Genomic DNA, 24,443 nt, shown 5'->3' with positions numbered 1-24,443 from the left:
GGATGAAAGCTCCTTAATCATTCCCATTCCTTGTGTTGTAGACTGCTCTCGAATGGTGGAAGCTATCTAGCGCCCGACAGTGCTTCCTGCACACGTAGCACACGTTACATTGCCTTTTTCCAGTGCCCATCTGTACGGCACCATGCTCAATCAATGTGCTTTCCTGACAGCCTGTCAGTGTAGGGTGGGAATTCCCGCTTGGACTCTGCATCTGACTCGGGGCATCCTCAGGCATGGGCTCAAAAGCCACCGAGGGTCAAAGCGAGTCCAATCACAAGTTTAGTGGAGGTGATTCATAGGGATCCCACTAGTGTCTTGCAGCTGCGTCCTGTGGCTGCTAATATGGCACAGCGTATTTTGGCGACTCTGTGATGCAACAGAGTTTGCTTCCATACACACTGGGTGAAGTCTAACCCACGTGTGAGCAAGTGTCCATCCGCCATTACTCAGCAGCAGGTACCATCTCTGCATGGTGGACCCCGGGCTGCGAACGCACTTCATATCTACCTCTCTATTATTTGGTGCGTTTTGCTAGCCCTAACATTATACTAGCTCCAGGGTCTGGCTAGTAATGGCGGACGAACAGCGACTGCAGCGGTATATCCAGCAGCTGGAGGGCAGGTTGGCGGCTCTTGAGCGCACAACCTCAGCTGTGGATGTTACCGCAGTAGCTGTTCAGGCTGCTAGCATGGCTGCAGCTAGTTTGTCCACTGCCACCTCTGTTCCGACCTTATCCCGCCTCCCGCTGCCAGATAGGTACTCTGGCGATAGCAAGTCATGCAGGGGATTCATGAACCAGTGTGCGATACACTTTGAGCTCCTAGCTGCACGTTTCCCCTCAGAGCGGGCTAAAGTTGGATTCATTATAGCCCTCTTTTCAGACAGGGCATTGGAGTGGGCTACGCCGCTGTGGGAGCACGACGATCATGTGGTGCAGAGTGCTCTCCATTTCCTGAGCAACCTGAAACAGGTCTTTTTGGGACCTCAAGTCACTCATGATACGGCGTAACTGTCTCATGAAACATATTACCAATGCTCTCAGCAGGAAATTGTCCTACCCCACAACTAAACTTGTATTTTGTCTGGATTTGTACATAACTGGCTAATAATGGATTTAGTTGGATATTGTATTTGCATTTGGAGCTGATTCGTCAAAGCTTCTATACTAAAAAATGGCGTAAATGCTTTGATCAGTTGCAATTTTTTCTCTGACTTTTGCCTTTTTCGCACCACTTTGGATCATCTCTGGCACAATGCAGAGAGCTTGGGATGCAGTCAGGGTCAATGGGTGGTCACTTCTACGATTCATGAAATGTGGCTGTCTTTTTAAGCTAGAAATTTTACTCCAGTGTTTGACTGGAGTAGCATTTCTGGCATGGCTCACGGATGCACATACCACTCAGAAGGAGATCTGAATACATTAAGTGGTCGGTGCCTCTTAGGTTAAGTTCACATTAGCGTTCAGGAGCTTTGCAGAAGGCTGCATACATCCTCCGGTAAGCCCCGCTACTTCTGCATACCTCTGCATGCGTCCTGCGTACCTATCTTTAATATTGGGTACGCAGGACATGCGGATGTATGTGGATGTATGTGGATGCGTTGTTTTGACATGCCTGCCGACTGCACGGAAACGTAACAAGTTGAGTCTTGTGCAGACGGCGGGCACGTCAAAACAACGCATCCGCATACATCTGGATGTCCTGCATGCTCAATATTAAAGATAGGTACGCAGGACCCATGCAGAAGCATGAAGAAAGTAGGCGGGGCTTAACGGAGGAAGTACACAGCCCTCCGCAAAGCCCCCAAATGCTAATGTGAAATCAGCCTTAATGAATTAAGCTACTGTCCTGCTCATCAATACAGGCGTAGCATGATTTTGATCTAGTCCTAATGAATCCTCGCCGATGTATTTAACCCCTTTCTGCCATTGGACGTACTATTCCGTCCATGTGGGGTGGGCCCTACTTCCCAAGGAAGGAATAGTACGTCCAGTGCGATCAGCCGTGCTCACGGAGGGAGCGCGGCCGATCGCGTCTGGGTGTCAGCTGACTATCGCAGCTGACATCTGGCACTATGTGCCAGGAGCGGCACATTAACCCCCGGCACACTGCGATGAAACATGATTGCAGTGTTCCGGCGGTACAGGGAAGCATCGCGCAGGGAGGGGGCTCCCTGCATGCTTCCCTGAGACGATCAGTACAAGGTGATGTGCTCACCTTGTACCGAACGTCTCCTCCTTGCAGGCCCCGGATCCAAAATGGCCACGGGGCTGCATCCGGGTCCTGCAGGGAGGTGGCTTCACAGCGCCTGCTCAGAGCAGGCGCCGAGAAGTCTGGAGCTGTGCACGTCAGATCTGTCACTTTACTGTGATACCCCCCGGGGCAAAGTAAAAATGTAAAAAAAAAAAATTACATGTGTAAAAAAAAATAAAAAATTCCTAAATAAATAATAATAATAAAAAAATATTGTTCCAATAAATACATTCCTTTAGCTAAATAAAAAAAACAATAAAAGTACACATATTTAGTATTGCCGCGTCCATAACGACCCGACCTATAAAACTGTCCCACTAGTTAACCCCTTCAGTGAACACCGTAAAAAAAAAAAAACAGGCAAAAAACGCTGTATTATCATACCGCCGAACAAAAAGTAGAATAACACGTGATCAAAAAGTCGGAAATAAATAACCATGGTATCACTGAAAACAACATCTTGTCCCGCAAAAAATGAGCTGCCATACACCATCAACAGCGAAAAAAAATTAAAAAGTTATAGTCCTCAGAATGAAGGGATGCAAAAATAATTATTTTTCCTATAAAATAGTTTTTATCGTATAAAAGCACCAAAACATAAAAAAATGATATAAATGAGGTATCACTGTAATCGTACTGACCCAAAGAATAAAACTGTTTTATCCATTTTACCAAATGTGGAATGGTATAAACGGCCCCCCAAAAAGGAATTCATGAATAGCTGGTTTTTGGTCATTTTGCCTCCCAAAAATCGGAATAAAAAGCGATCAAAAAATGTCACATGCCCGAAAATGTTATCAATAAAAATGTCAACTCATCCCGCAAAAAACAAGACCTCACATGACTCTGTGGACCAAAATATGGAAAAATTATAGCTCTCAAAATGTGGTAACGCAAAAAACATTTTTTGCAATAAAAAGCGTCTTTTAGTGTGTGACGGCTACCAATAAAAAATCTGCTAGAAAACACACTATCAATGGTAAATCAAACCCCCCTTCATCACACCCTTAGTTATGAAAAATAAAAAAAATAAAAAAATGTATTTATTTCCATTTTCCCATTAGGGTTAGGGTTAGGGCTAGGCTTAGGGTTAGTGTTAGGGCTAGGGTTAGGGCTAGAGTTAGGGTTAGGGCTAGGGTTAGGGTTAAAGTTAGGGCTAGGGTTAGGGCTAGGGTTAGGGTTAGGGCTAGGATTAGGGTTAGGGCTAGGGTTAGGGCTACAGTTAGGGTTAGGGTTGGGGCTAAAGTTAGGGTTGGGGCTAAGATTAGGGTTAGGATTTGGATTACATTTACGGTTGGGAATAGGGTTGGGATTAGGGTTAGGGGTGTGTCAGGGTAAGGGGTGTGGTTAGGGTTACAGTTGTGATTAGGGTTAGAGGTGTGTTTGGATTAGGGTTTCAGTTATAATTGGGGGGTTTCCACTGTTTAGGCACATCAGGGGTTCTCCAAACGCGACATGGCGTCCAATCTCAATTCCAGCCAATTCTGCATTGAAAAAGTAAAACAGTGCTTCTTCCTTTCTGAGCTCTCCCGTGCGCACAAACAGGGGTATACCCCAACACATGGGGTATTAACGTATTCAGGACACATTGGACAACAACTTTTGCGGTCCAATTTCTTCAGTTACCCTTGGGAAAATACAAAACTGAGGGCTAAAAAATAATTTTTGTGTAAAAAAAAGGATTTTTTATTTTCACAGCTCTGCATTATAAACTGTAGTGAAACACGTGGGGGTTCAAAGTTCTCACAACACATCTAGATAAGTTCCTTGGGGGGTCTAGTTTCCAATACGGGGTCACTTAAGGGGGGTTTCTACTGTTTAGTTACATCAGGGGCTCTGCAAATGCAACGTGATGCCTGCAGACCAATCCATCTAAGTGTGCATTCCAAATGGCGCTCATTCCCTTCCGAGCTCTGCCATGCACCCAAACAGTGGTTCCCCCCTACATATTGGGTATCAACGTACTCAGGACAAATTGGACAACAAATTTTGGGGTTCAATTTACACTGTTACCCTTGAAAAAATACAAAACTGGGGGTTAAAAAATAATTTTTTGGGGAAAAAAAGAATTTTTATTTTCATGGCTCTGCGTTATAAACTGTAGTGAAACACTTGGGGGTTCAAACCTCTCACAACACATCTAGATGAGTTCCTTAGGGGGTCTACTTTCCAAAATAGTGTCACTTGTGGGGGGTTTCAATGTTTAGGCACATCATGGGCTCTCCAAATGCAACATGGCGTCCCATCTCAATTCCAGTCAATTTTGCATTGAAAAGTCAAATGGCGCTCCTTCCCTTCCAAGCTCAGCCATGCGCCCAAACAGTGGTTTACCCCCACATATGAGGTTTCAGCGTACTCAGGACAAATTGTACAACAACTTTAGGGGTCCAATTTCCTCTCTTACCCTTGGGAGGATAAAAAATTGGGGGCAAAAAAAATATTTTTGTGAAAAAATATGATTTTTTATTTTTACTGCTCTGCATTATAATCTTCTGTGAAGTATTTGGTCGGTCAAAGTGCTCACCACACATCTAGATAAGTTCCTTAGGGGGTCTACTTTCCAAAATAGTGTCAGTTGAGGGTGGTTTCAATGTTTAGGCACATCAGGGGCTCTCCAAACACAACATGGCATCCCATCTCAATTCCAGTCAATTTTGCATTGAAAAGTCAAATGGCGCTCCTTCCCTTCCGAGTTCTCCCTTGCGCCCAAACAGTGGTTCCCCCCTACATATTGGGTATCAACGTACTCAGGACAAATTGGACAACAACTTTTGGGGTTCAATTTACACTGTTACCCTTGAAAAAATACAAAACTGGGGGTTAAAAAATAATTTTTTTGGGAAAAAAAGAATTTTTATTTTCATGGCTCTGCGTTATAAACTGTAGTGAAACACTTTGGGGTTCAAACCTCTCACAAAACATCTAGATGAGTTCCTTAGGGGGTCTACTTTCCAAAATAGTGTCACTTGTGGGAGGTTTCAATGTTTAGGCACATCATGGGCTCTCCAAATGCAACATGGCGTCCCATCTCAATTCCAGTCAATTTTGCATTGAAAAGTCAAATGGCGCTCCTTCCCTTCCAAGCTCAGCCATGCGCCCAAACAGTGGTTTACCCCCACATATGAGGTTTCAGCGCACTCAGGACAAATTGTACAACAACTTTTGGGGTCCAATTTCTTCTCTTACCCTTGGGAAGATAAAAAATTGGGGGCAAAAAAAATATTTTTGTGAAAAAATATGATTTTTTATTTTTACTGCTCTGCATTATAAACTTCTGTGAAGTATTTGGTCGGTCAAAGTGCTCACCACACATCTAGATAAGTTCCTTAGGGGGTCTACTTTCCAAAATGGTGTCAGTTGCGGGTGGTTTCAATGTTTAGGCACATCAGGGGCTCTCCAAACACAACATGGCATCCCATCTCAATTCCAGTCAATTTTGCATTGAAAAGTCAAATGGCGCTCCTTCCCTTCCGAGTTCTCCCTTGCGCCCAAACAGTGGTTTACCCCAACATATGGGGTATCAGCGTACTCAGAAGAAATTGTACAACAACTGTTGGTGTCCAATTTTTTCTCTTACCCTTGGGAAAATAAAAAATTGGGGGCAAAAAGATCATTTTTGTGAAAAAATATGATTTTTTGTTTTTATGGCTCTGCATTATAAACTTCTGTGAATCACTTAATGGGTCAAAGTGCTCACCACACATCTAGATAAGTTCCTTAGGGGGTCTATTTTCCAAAATGGTGTCACTTGTGGGGGGTTTCAATGTTTAGGCACATCAGGGGCTCTCCAAACGCAACATGGCGTCCCATCTGAATTCCAGTCAATTTTGCATTAAAAAGTCAAATGGTGCTCCTTCGCTTCCGAGCTCTGCCATGCTCCTAAACAGTGGTTTACCCCCACATATTGGGTATCGGCATACTCAGGACAAATTGTACAACAACTTTTGGGGTCCATTTTCTCCTGTTACCCTTGGCAAAATAAAACAAATTGGAGCTGAATTAAAATTTTTTGTAAAAAAGTTAAATGTTTATTTTTATTTAAACATTCCAAAAATTCCTGTGAAACACCTGAAAGGTTAATAAACTTCTTGAATGTGGTTTTGAGCACCTTGAGGGGTGCAGTTTTTAGAATGGTGTCACACTTGGGTATTTTCTATCATATAGACCCCTCAAAATGACTTCAAATGAGATGTGGTCCCTAAAAAAAATGGTGTTGTAAAAATGAGAAATTGCTGGTCAAATTTTAACCCTTATAACTCCCTAACAAAAAAAAAAAATTTGGTTCCAAAATTGTGCTGTTGTAAAGTAGACATGTGGGAAATGTTACTTGTTAAGTATTTTGTGCGGCATATCTCTGTGATTTAATTGTATAAAAATTCAAAGTTGGAAAATTGCGAAATTTTCCAAATTTTCACCAAATTTCCATTTTTTTCACAAAAAATGCAGGTAATATCAAATAAATTTTACCACTATCATGAAGTACAATGTGTCATGAGAAAAAAGTGTCAGAATCACCAGGATCCATTGAAGCATTCCAGAATTATAACCTCATACAGGGACAGTGGTCAGAATTTTAAAAATTGGCCCGGTCATTAACGTGCAAACCACCCTTGGGGTACAGGGGTTAAATGTTAGGATGCCATCCCATGTAGACAACAAGATTCAAAAAGATCTGCTTAGCCAGTGTTATCATTTGAGTGTTACTAACACAAGCTGAAATTGGTGCCAGTTATAAACTGGCATGAGTTTCTGTTAGAAATTACTTCAAATTTTGGCAGAAGTCATAGTCAATTTATGAGGCCTTGGTTGGTCCTACCCATCTACTAGATCTTGCCCAGTATTTAGAAAATTGACAAGAGAAGAGAGAAAAATAAAAAGTCTCTCTTTTCCCACATGACAAGATGCACCAAAATCAACACATTTTCTCTGCCAAAAAATGGTTCAAATAACCTAATACGTCTTTCACAAATAATTTGAAAGATATTTATTTAGATTCTATTATAGCATTTTCTCAATTAATTATATTTTCCTTGGATTTTTATATCTTTAGTTACACTTTTTATCATGTTATTTCATATTCCATTTCACACAGTACTATAGTTCTTAATCAAATGCAATACCTTTAGAAGACATCTCTGAAACTTCAGCAATATAAGGTTCGTTGATAAACTTTGGCTCATTGTCATTGATATCCAACACTTTGATGACAAATTCTGATTCTGCTTCAACAGGAACGCCGGTGAATCTGTTTATAGCCTGGGCTCTGAGAGTATAAAATGGCTTTTCTTCTCTGTCAAGTTTTTTCAGCACGGAAATCTTTCCAGAATATTCATTCATGACAAATACTGTTCCAGCTCCGTCTCCAAATAAAACATATTTAATTGAGCCATCATGTCCATCAGAGTCGGTTTTCAGCTGTGAAGATAATTAACAAAATATTGATTTTATAAAATTACAAAATACAACTTTACATATAGTATCAATAGCAGCAATAGGTAAATATCGCAACTGTATTTTATCATTAAATCTCCAAAAATTTGAAATGGTGTAGGTGAGTATATAATACCTCATATTTTTCAGTCCAGGCAAAATAAAGGTAAGGCAAAGAAACAAGCTAGGTTAAGCTAGAAGCATAAGATCAACTACTCTCATGTGTCAGGAACATCTGCTCTTACTTAACGGGACTTTATTCAACTTCCTGCTCATTCTGGCACATAGAAATGAAAAAACAAAGCAGACTCTCAAAATCAGATCAAAGTCAACTGTTCAACTTCAACACACAAGTTTGATGTGATATCTAACCAAACCACAATCACCAGGAAGCCGTTAGGAATCTTGAGTTTTTACTCCATGTAATGTTTTGTATATTTATCATTGTTTATTCAGATGAGATGTATAAGAAAATGCAGAAGGTCAAGAGGCAGGGACTAGAAGACTTTATATCCATATGGGGAAAAAAAGTAAAGAGATGTTGTAAGTTGCACATTCTCTAAATGGGCTAAAGTCACTAGATGTACATGATTCTATAATTTTTTCCCACTCCAAATAACTTTAATATTAACCATTTTATTGGAGCTAACATTCTTAACTAAATGAATATTCTAACAGTCATATCTAGTGATGAGCGAGTATACTTGTTACTCAGGTTTCCCCGAGCAAGCTCAGGTGGTCTCACAGTATTTGGTGTGCTCGAAGATTTAGTTTTTGTCGCGGCAGCTGCATGATTTGTGACTGCTAGACAGCCTGAATACATGTGGGGGTTGCCTGTTTGTTAGAGAATTCCCACATGTATTCAGCTTGTCTAGCAGCCGCAAATCATGCAGCTGCGGCGACAAAAACTAAATCTGCGAGCACGCCAAAATACTTGGAGACCACCCGAGCATGCTCGGGGAAATCAGAGTAACAAGTATACTCCCTCATCACAAGTCATATCCTAACAATTATAATTTTAAATTGATAATATAAAATTGTATTCTCCATTGATACTCCAAAATACAAAAGATTTTTTTTGCTGCATATTGTAAACCAGACAAATACATGTTTACATCCCTAATACCCTCTACCCTCACCTACTGTATTCTCACCCATCCCTTGTAGATTGTGAGCCTTCGCGGGCAGGGTCCTCTCTCCTACTGTACCAGTTATGACTTGTATTGTTCAAGATTATTGTACTTGTTATTATGTATACCCCTCCTCACTTGTAAAGCGCCATGGAATAAATGGCGCTATAACAATAAATAATAATAATAATAATAATAATAATAGCTAATTATAGACATTTGTATTTTATAGTTTTCTTCCTAAAAGCACAGTTCATGCCTGGTCAAAATGTCAAGTATTTTTAACTAATTTGTAAACTTTCCACATTAATCTTTCACAGTTAGTTAAATAACTTTCTTTATCTCAACAGTAATCCTTCTGCCTTTAGCCCTCATTTTCTAATGCATTGAACAAAACTGTCAAAGAATATAATATATGTTGGATATAACTTTTTGGGTAAAGCACAGATGCCTATTCTTTTTATACATCTTTTTGCTAATAAATATCTTTTGCTTTCTGATTTTGCTGACTAATTATGCCAACCTATTCAAAATCAAAAATATACATTGTGGTTTAAGGTAATACACAAATACAGTGTGAATTGAATGCAGAAAGCCAAACCAAGATAACACTCAGAAATGCAAAGGTAGAGGAGTACCAATACAGTTAACCACCAAGAGGTACAGGGACAGTAAGTACCAGCTCAGCTAACCACCAAGGGGCACAGGGAAAGTAAAGAAATTGCTCAGCTTACCACCAAGGGGTACAGGGAAAGTAAGTACCAGCTCAGCTAACCACCGAGGGGTACAGAGAAAGTAAGTACCAGCTTAGCTAACCACCGAGGGGTACAGGGAAAATAGGAAGAGTGTAATACCCCATTTAAACCACTGCAAAAGAACATGTGGGTTGAACTTGCTCTCTGGTGCCATACCCTGTCAACCCCACAGGGAAGTATAACATACACATGGGACAGAAACAGATAGCAAATACTCACAGTAAGCGAGAACATGATGAACACATGCTGACACAGAACACACTGATGTCCCACTGGTAGCTGATACAGTGCTAAACACACCAAATGCACAGACAGAGCGATAGCGTATCCACCCACAAATACACTAAACACAAGTGACGCTAGCATGCCCGCATGCTTCACGGAAAGCCCTTTATGCACCAGGCTCCATCCCAAACACTCATGTCCAGTAGGACATGGTGTCACCCGTGAGCCAATCCGGAGCTGCCACATCATCAGAGCAGAAAGCATCTGAGCACTAATGACAAGGCACCACATCACGGACATGCTCAGTAAGGTGATTCCTGGACTTAGCTCCAGAGATTGGGCTGCCTCTGTATATCACTGGTTACTGTAGACTATAGCTGGAGAGCCAGCAGTAACCACACGTATATCAGGAGCCTGAGCAAAACGCTGGGACAGTAAGTACCAACTCAGCTAACCACCGAGGGGTACAGGGACAATAGGAAGTGTGCAATACCCCATTAGAACCACTGCAAAAGAACATGTGGGTTGAACATGCTCTGTGGTGCAATACCCTGTTAACCCCAAAGGGGAGTATAGCATCCACACGGGATGGAAAACAGATAACAAAAACTCACAGCAAGAACACGCAGCAAACCTCCTCTCCGGATGAGCCGTAATTCTAGTGGCTTGATGCCAGCCCTTAACTCACACAGCCAATCTCTTCTCTAGAGGTGTAATGGCACTAGCCCAGCCCTGTACACTTGCTGATGCAGATCACTGATATCCCACTGGTAGCTGATGTGGTGCAAAACACACAAAACACACAGACAGAGCGGTAGCGTATCCACCCACACATACACAACAAACAAACACAAATGACGCTAGCATGCCCATGTGCTTCACGGATAGCCCTTGATGCACCAGGCTCCACCCCAAACACTCATGCCCAGTCAGACAGGGCATCATCTGTGGGCCAATCCGGAGCTGCCACATCACCAGAGCACCAATGACAAGGCGCCACATCATGGACATGCTCAGTAAAAGGTGGTTCCTGGACTTAGACTCCAGAGAGTGGGGTTGCCTCTGTATACCACTGGTTACCATATACTTTAGCTTGAGAGGTATAAATAACCACATGTATAAGAGGAGACTGAGCAAGATGATGGGACCAATGTCTACACTAAGCATCAGACCCAGTGGCAGGACCTGAATGGGAGACCACAGCAACAAACAGTGCTATGATGCATCCCACATGGAACGGAAGTCATGGCCTCTAACATACAATATATATATATATTGTATATGTAATTTTTATTTGGTACATAGATTATCCACCAGAATGGCAAGAACTTGCTACTTCTGTGATAGGTGGTTGAGATCATACAAGCTTATTCCTGACTGTGATGGTTATCACAGAAAATTTGACCTGGTGATTGCCTGGACCAGTTGCAAATAGTAAGAATGTAACTGGCAGCATGATTGATGATTCATCTATAAGAATCTTTAATACATTTTCTCAAGTGTAATTCGCTTTAAGGTCCTGTGTTATTATATGAAGGCTATAAAAGATTCTTTGAGAAACTAACATGATGCCATATTTAGATTACCTAGCTACCAAGCACATAAATAGTTACACTCACTGTCTGGTGTTAGTCAGAAGAGATGGGCGAACCCAAATAGCAAAGTTCGGCGTCCATACCGAACACCTGCTGTTCGGGCATGGACACCAAAGACGGACTTTACCAGAAAGTCTGTGTACCTGTCCAGGCTCGATCCACCGAACACTGGGTGTTTGTTGCGCTGTCATGTGCATGACAGAACAGCAAACACTGCTTCTTATTGGTGGTAAAATCATTACCACCGGTCAGACAGCTGCTGCTCACATGCTGTCAGATGACAGTGTGAGCCCACAGCTGTGATCGGAGGTGAAAAGTTTATCTCCGGTCACTGTGTTTGGCTGATGGGACTACTGCTGCCATCAGCTGATGCCTGCTGCTGCTAATAACAGTGACAGCAGGCGGCAGCTGCTGGGAGTATTCATCAGCCGGCACCTGCATTCTTAATAAATAATAAAAAAAAAATGTGGGTTCCCCTGTTTTTTTGCTAACTAACCAGGCAAAATTGACAGCTGTGGCCTGCAACCCTCAGCTGTCAGCCTTAGCAAGACTGGTTATCAAGAATAAAGGGGTCCCCATGCTGGTTTAATAATTATTTAAATAAATAATTTAAAAAATGTGTCACCCCCATTTTTGACAGTCAGCCTTGGGTAAGGGGCCTTGGATATTGTCCTCCCAGCCTAAAAATAGCAGCATGCAGCCACCCAGAAAAGGCACATGTACTAGATGCGCCAATGCTGACACTTTGCCTGGCTCTTTCCACTTGCCCTGTAGTGGTAGCAATTGGGGTAATATTTGTGGGGTTGATGTCACTTTTATGTTATCCGGTGACTTCAAGCCCACAGATTAGAAATTGAGAGGTGTCTATAGGATGTCTCACCATCACTAATCCTAAAAATATATTGCAAATAAACACAGCAAGAATAATTTTATTTGAAAATAAAAACAAAACACACTTTTCCCTTTTCCCTTTTTATTTAAAAATAACTAACACAGTTATACTCACCTAATCCCCATTCCATTGAATCCTTCTTCTCCTGTAATAAAACAAAAGTACAAAACAATAATATCCCTAATCTGTCTGATATTCTGCCCCATGCCAGAATCCATGTCTGGGGATAAATAGTTTTTAACCTGGATGGTGCCAAAATGTGACTATCCAGTATGAGAACCACAAATGAATGATTTGCTGTGAGTGCAGCATCAATGAGCAGCGGTGACCTCACTGAGGTTACCACTGGTCACTGAGGCTGCATTCCCAGCCGGACCAATGAACTGTGGTGACATCCCTCCTGTGAGATCACCGCTAGCACAGTGAGAAAAAGTCTCACAGTACAGAGGCGAGTTCATCGCAGTGTACAGGAAGAATTTCACTGTGGTGAATTAGAACTGCGGTTATTAAAATTATTGCAATAAGACATGTTTATACATATAATAATGACAAATTCAGGCAACATATTAGATGGAGCCGCTATTACAAGGAGAAAACTAGGAGCATATGGATGATTGAATAGTAGAAAATGCTTTATTTAAATAACATATAATTAACAGGCTTCGTAGCAAAATACAAAAAAGCACAAAACATGCATAATATGTGTACTAGACAAGGATGTTTAAAAGAAGAGTGGGTAACCCCCGGTGTGCACTCACAAAGAAACCACCATACAGGGCTACGTATTGTGAAGACAGCTGCTACAAAACACCTATATCACTATAGTAGCGCAAAACACGCCATGTGGTGTGTAGTAAACGGTTAAAGTTTTTATTAGAAAAAGAGCAGCGCTTACCCGTGGGAGGCACAAAGTAGAGCACACCGGTAAGGGTCCACCAAACGCGACCCCCGACGCGCGTTTCGCCCGCAAAGAGACGGCTTTTTCAAGGGAAGGTGATAATGAATGTATCTGACGTCCTTAAATAGCGCCGGTAGCAATAAATGTGACCGGGCACCTGGTCTGAATCAGCCAGTGGTTGCGGATTTAGACGGCGCATGCTCGCGTAGAGAGACGGACCCGGCGTCACAGATCGCGTCATACAAGGCAGGCGTGCCTGGGAAAACCCAGAGCGCACGCGCCAAGTAACAAGACGCCGCTGGGACGACGGGTAGGGCAAAGTGCGCAACGCAGGCGCACTACCGCAGACCAGATGGATGTCAGCCCGGAATTGCGGGATAAATGGGCGCATGCGCATATCGCAAGCCAAGCCAGACGTCACAGGCTGTGTCATGCATTGCGAGGGCGCCGAAGGCGCACACGCAAGGCAAACAGGATGCCGCTGGGACGAGTGGCAGGGCAGAGCGTGTAACGCATGCGCTCCACCGCACTAAACCTGCCCTGATGGAGCATCTGCCCATTGCAAGTAAAAAGATGTTAGATTCTCAACCGCTGAAGTGTACCATAGCATATATAATGTACCTTAATAAATAAAGAGCAACAACCAGCATATATAAAATAGACACAGTATATAAGGCAATACATCTGAATAATAGAACATAAATTACAGATGGTGGACTGGTCCATCAGACGTTGGTTGTAGCTGAAGAATGGTCACTGTTAGCAATAAATTCAACTCGGGCAGGAGAAGGTTGTGCCAAAATAAGGACATCAGTACTTCAAACATCATGATGTATGTTGTGAAATTGGATTCTGGGCTCCCCCGGTGGCCACTTGTGGAATTGTACTTGTGTGCATCATCCCCTCTGTTCACCTGCTCCTATCAGGATGTGGGAGTCGCTATATAACCTTGCTCCTCTGTCAGTTTCATGCCGGTCAACAATGTAATCAGAAGCCTTTCTGTGCATGTTCCTGCTACTAGACAACTCCCAGCTAAGTTGGACTTTTGTCCTTGTGTGTTTTTGCATTTTGTTCCTGTTCACAGCTGCTGTTTCGTTACTGTGTCTGGAAAGCTCTTGTGAGCGGAAATTGCCACTCTGGTGTTATGAGTTAATGCTAGAGTCTTAAAGTAATTTCTGGAAGGTGTTTTGATAGAGTTTTCTGCTGACCATGAAAGTGCCCTTTCTGTCTTCTTGCTATCTAGTAAGCGGACCTCGATTTTTGCTAAACCTATTTTCATACTACGTTTGTCATTTCATCTAAAATCACCGCCAATATATGTGGGGGCCTCTGTCTGCCTTTTGGGAAAATTTCTCTAGAGGTGAGCCAGGACTGTCTTTTCCTCTGCTAGGATTAGGTAGTTCTCCGGCTGGCGCTGGGCATCTAGGGATAAAAAAACGTAGGCATGCTACCCGGCCACTTCTAGTTGTGCGGCAGGTTTAGTTCATGGTCAGTATAGTTTCCATCTTCCAAGAGCTAGTTCTCATATATGCTGGGCTATGTTCTCTCGCCATTGAGAATCATGACAGTTTGACCGGCCCAAAAAAAAAGGGTTAAATTACTGGCTGAGAAAGGAGAGAAAAAAGAAGTCTGCTACAATTTTTTTTTTTTTTTTTCCTCTAGTTCTGAGTGTGCTCTTAATTGAATCACTTGCTAGTCTGCCTATACTGCAGCCTTCCTCTATTTCTCTCCTTCTACTCCTTGAATGGCTCTGTGTTCACCTGTTTCAAATGGATCTTCAGAGTGTAGCTACAGGTTTGAATAATCTCGCCACAAAGGTACAAAATTTGCAAGATTTTGTTGTTCATGCACCTATGTCTGAGCCTAGAATTCCTTTGCCTGAATTCTTCTCGGGGAATAGATCTCACTTTCAAAATTTTAAAAATAATTGCAAATTGTTTTTGTCCCTGAAGTCTCGCTCTGCCGGAGACCCTGCACAGCAGGTCAGGATTGTAATTTCCTTGCTCCGGGGCGACCCTCAAGACTGGGCTTTTGCATTGGCACCAGGGGATCCTGCGTTGCTCAATGTGGATGCGTTTTTTCTGGCCTTGGGGCTGCTTTATGAGGAACCTCATTTAGAGCTTCAGGCGGAAAAGGCCTTGATGTCCTTGTCTCAGGGGCAAGATGAAGCTGAAATATACTGCCAAAAATTCCGCAAATGGTCTGTGCTTACTCAGTGGAATGAGTGCGCCCTGGCGGCGATTTTCAGAGAAGGTCTCTCTGATGCCATTAAGGATGTTATGGTGGGGTTCCCTGTGCCTGCGAGTCTGAATGAGTCCATGACGATGGCTATTCAGATCGATAGGCGTCTGCGGGAGCACAAACCTGTGCACCATTTGGCGGTGTCTACTGAGAAAACGCCAGAAAATATGCAATGTGATAGAATTCTGTCCAGAAGCGAGCGGCAGAATTTTAGACGAAAAAATGGGTTGTGCTTCTATTGTGGTGATTCAACTCATGTTATATCAGCATACTTTAAGCGTACTAAGAAGCCTGACAAGTCTGTTTCAATTAGCACTTTACAGTCTAGGTTTATTCTATCTGTGACCCTGATTTGTTCTTTGTCATCTATTACCGCGGACGCCTATGTCGACTCTGGCGCTGCTTTGAGTCTTATGGATTGGTCCTTTGCCAAACGCTGTGGGTATGATTTGGAGCCATTGGAGGCTCCGATACCTCTGAAAGGGATTGACTCCACCCCATTGGCTAGTAATAAACCACAATACTGGACACAAGTGACTATGCGTGTTAATCCGGATCACCAGGAGGTTATTCGCTTTCTGGTGCTGTATAATCTACATGATGTTTTGGTGCTGGGATTGCCATGGCTGCAATCTCATAACCCAGTCCTCGACTGGAGAGCTATGTCTGTGTTAAGCTGGGGATGTAAAGGAACTCATGGGGACGTACCTTTGGTTTCCATTTCATCATCTATTCCCTCTGAGATTCCTGAATTCTTGTCTGACTTTCGTGACGTTTTTGAAGAACCCAAGGTTGGTTCACTACCTCCGCACCGGGAGTGCGATTGTGCCATAGACTTGATCCCGGGTAGTAAATACCCTAAGGGTCGTTTATTTAATCTGTCTGTGCCTGAACACGCGGCTATGCGAGAATATATAAAGGAGTCCTTGGAAAAGGGACATATTCGTCCTTCGTCATCTCCCTTAGGAGCCGGTTTTTTCTTTGTGTCTAAGAAAGACGGCTCTTTGAGGCCGTGTATTGATTATCGACTTTTGAATAAAATCACGTTTAAATATCAATATCCGTTACCACTGCTTACTGATTTGTTTGCTCGTATAAAGGGGGCCAAGTGGTTCTCTAAGATTGATCTCCGTGGGGCGTATAATTTGGTGCGAATCAAGCAGGGGGATGAGTGGAAAACCGCATTTAATACGCCCGAGGGCCATTTTGAGTATTTGGTGATGCCTTTTGGTCTTTCTAATGCCCCTTCAGTCTTCCAGTCCTTTATGCATGACATTTTCCGCGATTATTTGGATAAATTTATGATTGTGTATCTGGATGATATTCTGATTTTTTCGGATGACTGGGACTCTCATGTCCAGCAGGTCAGGAGGGTTTTTCAGGTTTTGCGGTCTAATTCCTTGTGTGTGAAGGGTTCTAAGTGTGTTTTTGGGGTTCAAAAGATTTCCTTCTTGGGATACATTTTTTCCCCCTCTTCCATCGAGATGGATCCTGTCAAGGTTCAGGCTATTGGTGATTGGACGCAACCCTCTTCTCTTAAGAGTCTTCAGAAATTTTTGGGCTTTGCTAACTTTTATCGTCGATTTATTGCTGGTTTTTCTGATGTTGTAAAACCATTGACTGATTTGACTAAGAAGGGTGCTGATGTTGCTGATTGGTCCCCTGATGCTGTGGAGGCCTTTCGGGAGCTCAAGCGCCGCTTTTCTTCCGCCCCAGTGTTGCGTCAGCCTGATGTTGCTCTTCCTTTTCAGGTTGAGGTCGACGCTTCTGAAATCGGAGCTGGGGCGGTGTTGTCGCAGAGAAGTTCCGACTGCTCCGTGATGAGACCTTGTGCTTTTTTTTCCCGTAAATTTTCGCCCGCCGAGCGGAACTATGATATTGGGAATCGGGAGCTTTTGGCCATGAAGTGGGCTTTTGAGGAGTGGCGTCACTGGCTTGAGGGGGCCAGACATCAGGTGGTGGTATTGACTGACCACAAAAATTTAATTTACCTTGAGTCTGCCAGGCGCCTGAATCCTAGACAGGCGCGCTGGTCGTTGTTTTTCTCTCGGTTTAATTTTGTGGTGTCTTACCTACCGGGTTCTAAGAATGTTAAGGCGGATGCCCTTTCTAGGAGTTTTGAGCCTGACTCCCCTGGTAATTCTGAGCCCACAGGTATCCTTAAAGATGGAGTGATATTGTCTGCCGTTTCTCCAGACCTGCGGCGGGCCTTGCAGGAGTTTCAGGCGGATGGACCTGATCGTTGCCCACCTGGTAGACTGTTTGTTCCTGATGATTGGACCAGTAGAGTCATCTCTGAGGTTCATTCTTCTGCGTTGGCAGGTCATCCTGGAATCTTTGGTACCAGGGATTTGGTGGCAAGGTCCTTCTGGTGGCCTTCCCTGTCACGAGATGTGCGAGGCTTTGTGCAGTCTTGTGATGTTTGTGCTCGGGCCAAGCCTTGTTGTTCTCGGGCTAGTGGATTGTTGTTACCCTTGCCTATCCCGAAGAGGCCTTGGATGCACATCTCGATGGATTTTATTTCGGATCTGCCTGTTTCTCATAAGATGTCTGTCATCTGGGTGGTGTGTGACCGTTTCTCTAAGATGGTCCATCTGGTTCCCTTGCCTAAGTTGCCTTCTTCTTCCGAGTTGGTTCCTCTGTTTTTTCAAAATGTTGTTCGTTTGCATGGTATTCCGGAGAATATCGTTTCTGACAGAGGGACCCAATTCGTGTCTAGATTTTGGCGGGCATTCTGTGCTAGGATGGGCATAGATTTGTCTTTTTCGTCTGCTTTCCATCCTCAGACTAATGGCCAGACCGAGCGGACTAATCAGACCTTGGAGACATATTTGAGGTGTTTTGTGTCTGCGGATCAGGATGATTGGGTTGCTTTTTTGCCTTTGGCGGAGTTCGCCCTCAATAATCGGGCCAGCTCTGCCACCTTGGTGTCCCCGTTTTTCTGTAATTCGGGGTTTCATCCTCGATTTTCCTCCAGTCAAGTGGAATCTTCGGATTGTCCTGGAGTGGATGCTGTGGTGGAGAGGTTGCATCAGATTTGGGGGCAGGTGGTGGACAATTTGAAGTTGTCCCAGGAGAAGACTCAGCTTTTTGCCAACCGCCGTCGTCGTGTTGGTCCTCGGCTTTGTGTTGGGGACTTGGTGTGGTTGTCTTCTCGTTTTGTCCCTATGAGGGTTTCTTCTCCTAAGTTTAAGCCTCGGTTCATCGGCCCGTACAAGATATTGGAGATTCTTAACCCTGTGTCCTTCCGTTTGGACCTCCCTGCATCCTTTTCGATTCATAATGTTTTTCATCGGTCATTGTTGCGCAGGTATGAGGTACCGGCTGTGCCTTCCGTTGAGCCTCCTGCTCCGGTGTTGGTTGAGGGTGAGTTGGAGTACGTTGTGGAAAAGATCTTGGACTCTCGTGTTTCCAGACGGAAACTCCAGTATCTGGTCAAATGGAAGGGATACGGTCAGGAGGATAATTCTTGGGTCACTGCCTCTGATGTTCATGCCTCCGATCTTGTCCGTGCCTTTCATAGGGCTCGTCCTGATCGCCCTGGTGGTTCTGGTGAGGGTTCGGTGCCCCCTCCTTGAGGGGGGGGTACTGTTGTGAAATTGGATTCTGGGCTCCCCCGGTGGCCACTTGTGGAATTGTACTTGTGTGCATCATCCCCTCTGTTCACCTGCTCCTATCAGGATGTGGGAGTCGCTATATAACCTTGCTCCTCTGTCAGTTTCATGCCGGTCAACAATGTAATCAGAAGCCTTTCTGTGCATGTTCCTGCTACTAGACAACTCCCAGCTAAGTTGGACTTTTGTCCTTGTGTGTTTTTGCATTTTGTTCCTGTTCACAGCTGCTGTTTCGTTACTGTGTCTGGAAAGCTCTTGTGAGCGGAAATTGCCACTCTGGTGTTATGAGTTAATGCTAGAGTCTTAAAGTAATTTCTGGAAGGTGTTTTGATAGAGTTTTCTGCTGACCATGAAAGTGCCCTTTCTGTCTTCTTGCTATCTAGTAAGCGGACCTCGATTTTTGCTAAACCTATTTTCATACTACGTTTGTCGTTTCATCTAAAATCACCGCCAATATATGTGGGGGCCTCTGTCTGCCTTTTGGGAAAATTTCTCTAGAGGTGAGCCAGGACTGTCTTTTCCTCTGCTAGGATTAGGTAGTTCTCCGGCTGGCGCTGGGCATCTAGGGATAAAAAAACGTAGGCATGCTACCCGGCCACTTCTAGTTGTGCGGCAGGTTTAGTTCATGGTCAGTATAGTTTCCATCTTCCAAGAGCTAGTTCTCATATATGCTGGGCTATGTTCTCTCGCCATTGAGAATCATGACAGATGTAACTAAAAACATATAAGGGAAGACAAGCTTAAAATTTGATAAAAATAAAAACATACAAAAGGACCCCAAATGGGTATCCACTCAAAGGGGGGAGATGTTACAAAATGGAGGGCAGGATATGAAAGGGAGTAAGGAACCATAGAACACCTACAATACAAGAGGATCTTTTTTATATAATCATAAAAAACAATAGAGTTGAGTGTGGAAGGTAGGACGAAACAGAAGAGAACACCCAGCACCATGCTGGTACATCCATGCGGGCAAAGGGGGAAAAACTTAGGTACTCATTAAGTCCCTTTGGAACCATGGTGTCTACACGGACTATCCAGCCCACTTCACGCTGGGCAAGAACCTTTATATAGTTGCCCCCTCGTGCCCCAAGATGGATACTTTCAATGCCTCTGACCTGAAACGTCCTGGCATCACATCCATGAACCGTCTTAAAATGACGTGGAATTGTTTTCAGGTCAGAGTCATCCTCTACGGTTTTGGCAGCACATATGTCCCTAACATGTTCGCGAACGCGTACGCGCAACTCTCTCGATGTCAACCCAATATAGATTAGGGAACAACTACATGTGGCGTAATATACGACGTTAGATGTACCGCATGAAATGCGCTGCCTGATGGAAAATTCTTTAGTGCCATCCGAGGATTTGAAAGTGGTAGCCCGTATGATATTGGCACATGCCATACAATGGCCACATTGGTAGGAGCCAAGTATAGGACCCCTAGTACCAAAAGGGTTGATGATAGGTGGCACATAATGGCTACGGACGAGGAGGCTGCTCAAGTTGGGGGATCTCTTAGCCGTCATCAGCGGGAATTCCCCCACAGCTTGAGCCAATGAGGGTTCAGTCATCAAGACTGGCCAATGTTTTTTAAGTATATCCCTCATACTAGACCACTCATGATTGTAGGTCGTAATAAACCTAACTTTTTCTCCATCCTTCCTCCTCCTCCGGTCATTGTTACCAGACTGTAAAAGATCTCTACGAGGTGTCCTCCTTGCTCTGTCAAAACCCCGCCTAATAGTTCTGCGGCTATATCCACGATCTCTAAAGCGCCCCTCGAGGTCAACCGCCTGTGCAAAAAATTTTTCATCGGTGGAGCAGATCCGCCTCACTCTTAGGAACTGTCCGACCGGGACGGCCCCAATGGTGGTAGGATTGTGAGCGGAGTCAGCGTGCAATAACGCATTGACAGCTGTAGATTTTCTGAAGACATCAGTCTGGAAGCGACGTGTACTGTCGACCTCCAGTCTGACGTCCAGAAAGTCAATATGCTCCGAATCACAATTGTATGTCAACCTGATGTTAAGCGGGTTGTCGTTGAGTTGACCCATGAAATCCCCGAGCTGCTGCGCCGTCCCCTCCCACAAAAAGAGGACGTCGTCTATGTATCTTAACCAGCACAGCACATGGTCCGCGCCCCGCACCCTCCCGTCGCCAAAAATCTGTCTCTCCCATGAGCCAAGGAAGAGATTGGCGTACGAGGGGGCGCAGGCCGCGCCCATGGCTGTGCCGCGTTTTTGTAGAAAAAACTTGTCCTTAAATGTAAAAAAATTGTGGGTAAGGATAAAGCGCAACAGCTCGAGGATTAACTCACACATGGGGCCGCCCAGGTCGGAGGTCCCCAAGAAGAGGCGGACCGCAGCAAGACCATCCTCATGGTCAATACACGTATATAGTGTTTGCACATCGGCGGTGACCAAGAGGACACCAGGATCCACAAGGACACCGCCAACCCGCGTAAGGATGTCCGTCGTGTCTCTAACATACGATGGTAAAATTTCAACCAAAGGTTTTAAATAAAAATCAAGAAATTTGCATATCGTCTCACATAGGCCCTCAATGCCTGACACGATCGGACGTCCCGGTGGGTTGACGGGGTCCTTGTGGATCTTTGGGAGTAAGTAGAAGGTTGGTATCTTTGGGGATCTGACTTTCAGACCCTCCAATGCCTTTTTGTCTGTGACCCCTTTCTCAAAGGCCACACCAAGGATAGCCTGTAGCTGAGACGAAAAGGAGGGCAGAGGGTTGTAAGTTAACTTGGTATAAGTGGTGCCATCCCGTAGCTGACGGAACACCTCTTTTTCATATTTGACACATGGCCAGATCACGATGTTCCCCCCCTTGTCTGCTGGTTTAATAACAATGTCTTTAAAAGACTGTAGTTCCTTAATGGCCATTCTCTGTCTCGACGTCAGATTATCAAATTTGCGCCTCGAAGACAAATGTTTAAAGTCTTCCGTCACCATCTGGGTGAAAATATCCACAGCAGGACATAGAGACAAGGGGGGGAACCTCGTGGATCTGGGCATGCAGACAGGTGGAAACATACCTTGAGGATTACTTGCTTGCTCCTCCAGGAGATCCTCTAGGTCCTGCAAAGCCCCCCTTTCTGTCTCAGACAAAGGCCCCTGGGTTTGATGACTCCTGTGATGAAGCTTTTTGAATATGAGTTTTCGGGAAAACAAGTGAAGGTCTTTCAAAGCTAGAAAATAATCGAAAGAGTTAGTAGGTGAAAAGTTTAACCCCTTACTCAGGACCTCAATCTGAATGCCAGAAAAGGACCGCGTGGATAAATTTAATACCTGGAGACCACCGTTGTTATTCGTCCCCGGTTGTTTGCCAGCTGCAGCCATTGTTTTTGAAGCCTGTCGTGTGATGATTTTTTTGGTATACATGCTGGGTCCAGGTTGCTCACTGTCATGAATCCCAATGGCTAGGGATAGCACAGGACAAGCAAAGTACAAATATATTACGGACGAGCTCTAGGGTGATGGAACCTGGGCTGACCGCTGCCCTACGCCTGACAAACGCAACTAGAGATAGCCAGGGAGCGTGCCTACGTTGGTTCTAGACGCCACGCACCAGCCTAAGAGCTAACTAGCACTGCAGAGAAAATAAAGACCTCACTTGCCTCCAGCGGAATGAACCCCAAAAGATATAGTTGCCCCCCACATGTATTGACGGTGAAATGAGAGGAAGGCACACACATAGAGATGATATATATAGTTTTAGCAAATTGAGGCCCGCTGTAAACTAGAAAGCAGAACGATACAAAAGGGGACTGAGCGGTCAGCAAAAAACCCTAATCAAAAAAACCATCCTGAGATTACAAGAACCCATGTGCCAACTCATGGCACATGGGGAGAACCTCAGTCCACTAGAGCTACCAGCTAGCATAGAGACATAATAAGCAAGCTGGACAAAAAACCAAACAACTGAAAATCAGCACTTAGCTTATCCTGAAAGATCTGGGAGCAGGTAGGCAGGAACCAAACAGAGCACATCTGAATACATTGATAGCCGGCAAGGGAAATGACAGAAAGGCCAGGTAAAATAGGAAACACCCAGCCACTGATGGACAGGTGGAAACCAAAGGCCGCAACCCACCAAAGTCACCCAGTACCAGCAGTAACCACCAGAGGGAGCCCACAAACAGAATCCACAACAGTACCCCCCCTTGAGGAGGGGTCACCGAACCCTCACGAGAACCCCCAGGGCGATCAGGGTGAGCTCTATGGAAGGCGCGGACCAAATCAGTCGCATGAACATCGGAGGCGACCACCCAGGAATTATCCTCCTGACCATAACCCTTCCATTTAACCAAATACTGGAGTTTGCATCTGGAAACACGAGAATCCAAGATCTTCTCAACAACATACTCCAATTCTCCCTCCACCAGCACCGGAGCAGGAGGCTCAACCGAAGGAACAACGGGCACCTCATACCTCCGCAACAACGACCGATGGAACACATTATGAATAGCAAACGATGCTGGGAGATCCAAACGAAAAGATACAGGGTTAAGAATCTCCGAGATCCTATAAGGACCGATGAACCGAGGCTTGAACTTAGGAGAAGAGACCTTCATAGGGACAAAACGAGAAGACAACCACACCAAATCCCCAACAAGAAGTCGGGGACCCACGCGGCGACGGCGATTAGCAAACTGCTGAGTCTTCTCCTGAGATAACTTCAAATTGTCCACCACCTGATTCCAAATCTGATGTAGCCTGTCCACCACCACGTCCACTCCAGGACAATCCGAAGGCTCCACCTGACCAGAGGAAAAACGAGGATGAAACCCCGAATTCCAAAAAAAGGAGAGACCAACGTGGCCGAACTAGCCCGATTATTAAGAGCAAATTCGGCCAGTGGCAAAAAAGCAACCCAGTCATCTTGATCAGCAGAAACAAAACACCTCAAATAAGTTTCCAAGGTCTGATTAGTTCGCTCCGTCTGGCCATTCGTCTGAGGATGGAATGCAGACGAGAAAGACAAATCAATGCCCATCTTGGCACAAAACGTCCGACAAAATCTAGACACAAACTGGGATCCCCTGTCAGAAACGATATTCTCCGGAATCCCATGCAAACGAACCATGTTCTGAAAAAATAAAGGGACCAACTCAGAGGAGGAAGGCAACTTAGGCAAGGGCACCAAATGAACCATCTTAGAAAAGCGGTCACACACAACCCAGATAACGGACATTTTCTGTGAAACCGGGAGATCAGAAATAAAATCCATGGAAATGTGCGTCCAAGGCCTCTTCGGGATGGGCAAGGATAACAACAACCCACTGGCCCGAGAACAGAAAGGCTTAGCTCGAGCACACACTTCACAAGACTGCACAAAGGTACGCACATCCCTAGACAAGGAAGGCCACCAAAAAGACCTGGCCACCAAGT

The 24,443-nt window shown here is 44.4% G+C and overlaps 1 protein-coding gene across 2 annotated transcripts in view; it reads right to left on the bottom strand.

The window, feature by feature from the left end:
- Positions 1-24,443, bottom strand: part of LOC143782568 (cadherin-19-like) — a 352,880-nt gene that overhangs the window by 251,749 nt on the left and 76,688 nt on the right. For both annotated transcript variants that reach the window (XM_077270123.1, XM_077270124.1), the window contains one exon: positions 7,373-7,667. In XM_077270123.1, coding sequence (XP_077126238.1) covers positions 7,373-7,667 — 295 coding nt within the window. The remainder of the gene's footprint in view (positions 1-7,372; positions 7,668-24,443) is intronic.

This window comes from Ranitomeya variabilis, chromosome 6 (genome assembly GCF_051348905.1).
Source record: "Ranitomeya variabilis isolate aRanVar5 chromosome 6, aRanVar5.hap1, whole genome shotgun sequence".
NCBI classification, from domain to species: domain Eukaryota; kingdom Metazoa; phylum Chordata; class Amphibia; order Anura; family Dendrobatidae; genus Ranitomeya; species Ranitomeya variabilis.
The sequence above is the reverse complement of the archived record's forward strand: the minus strand, read 5'-3'. Positions and strand labels throughout refer to the sequence as shown.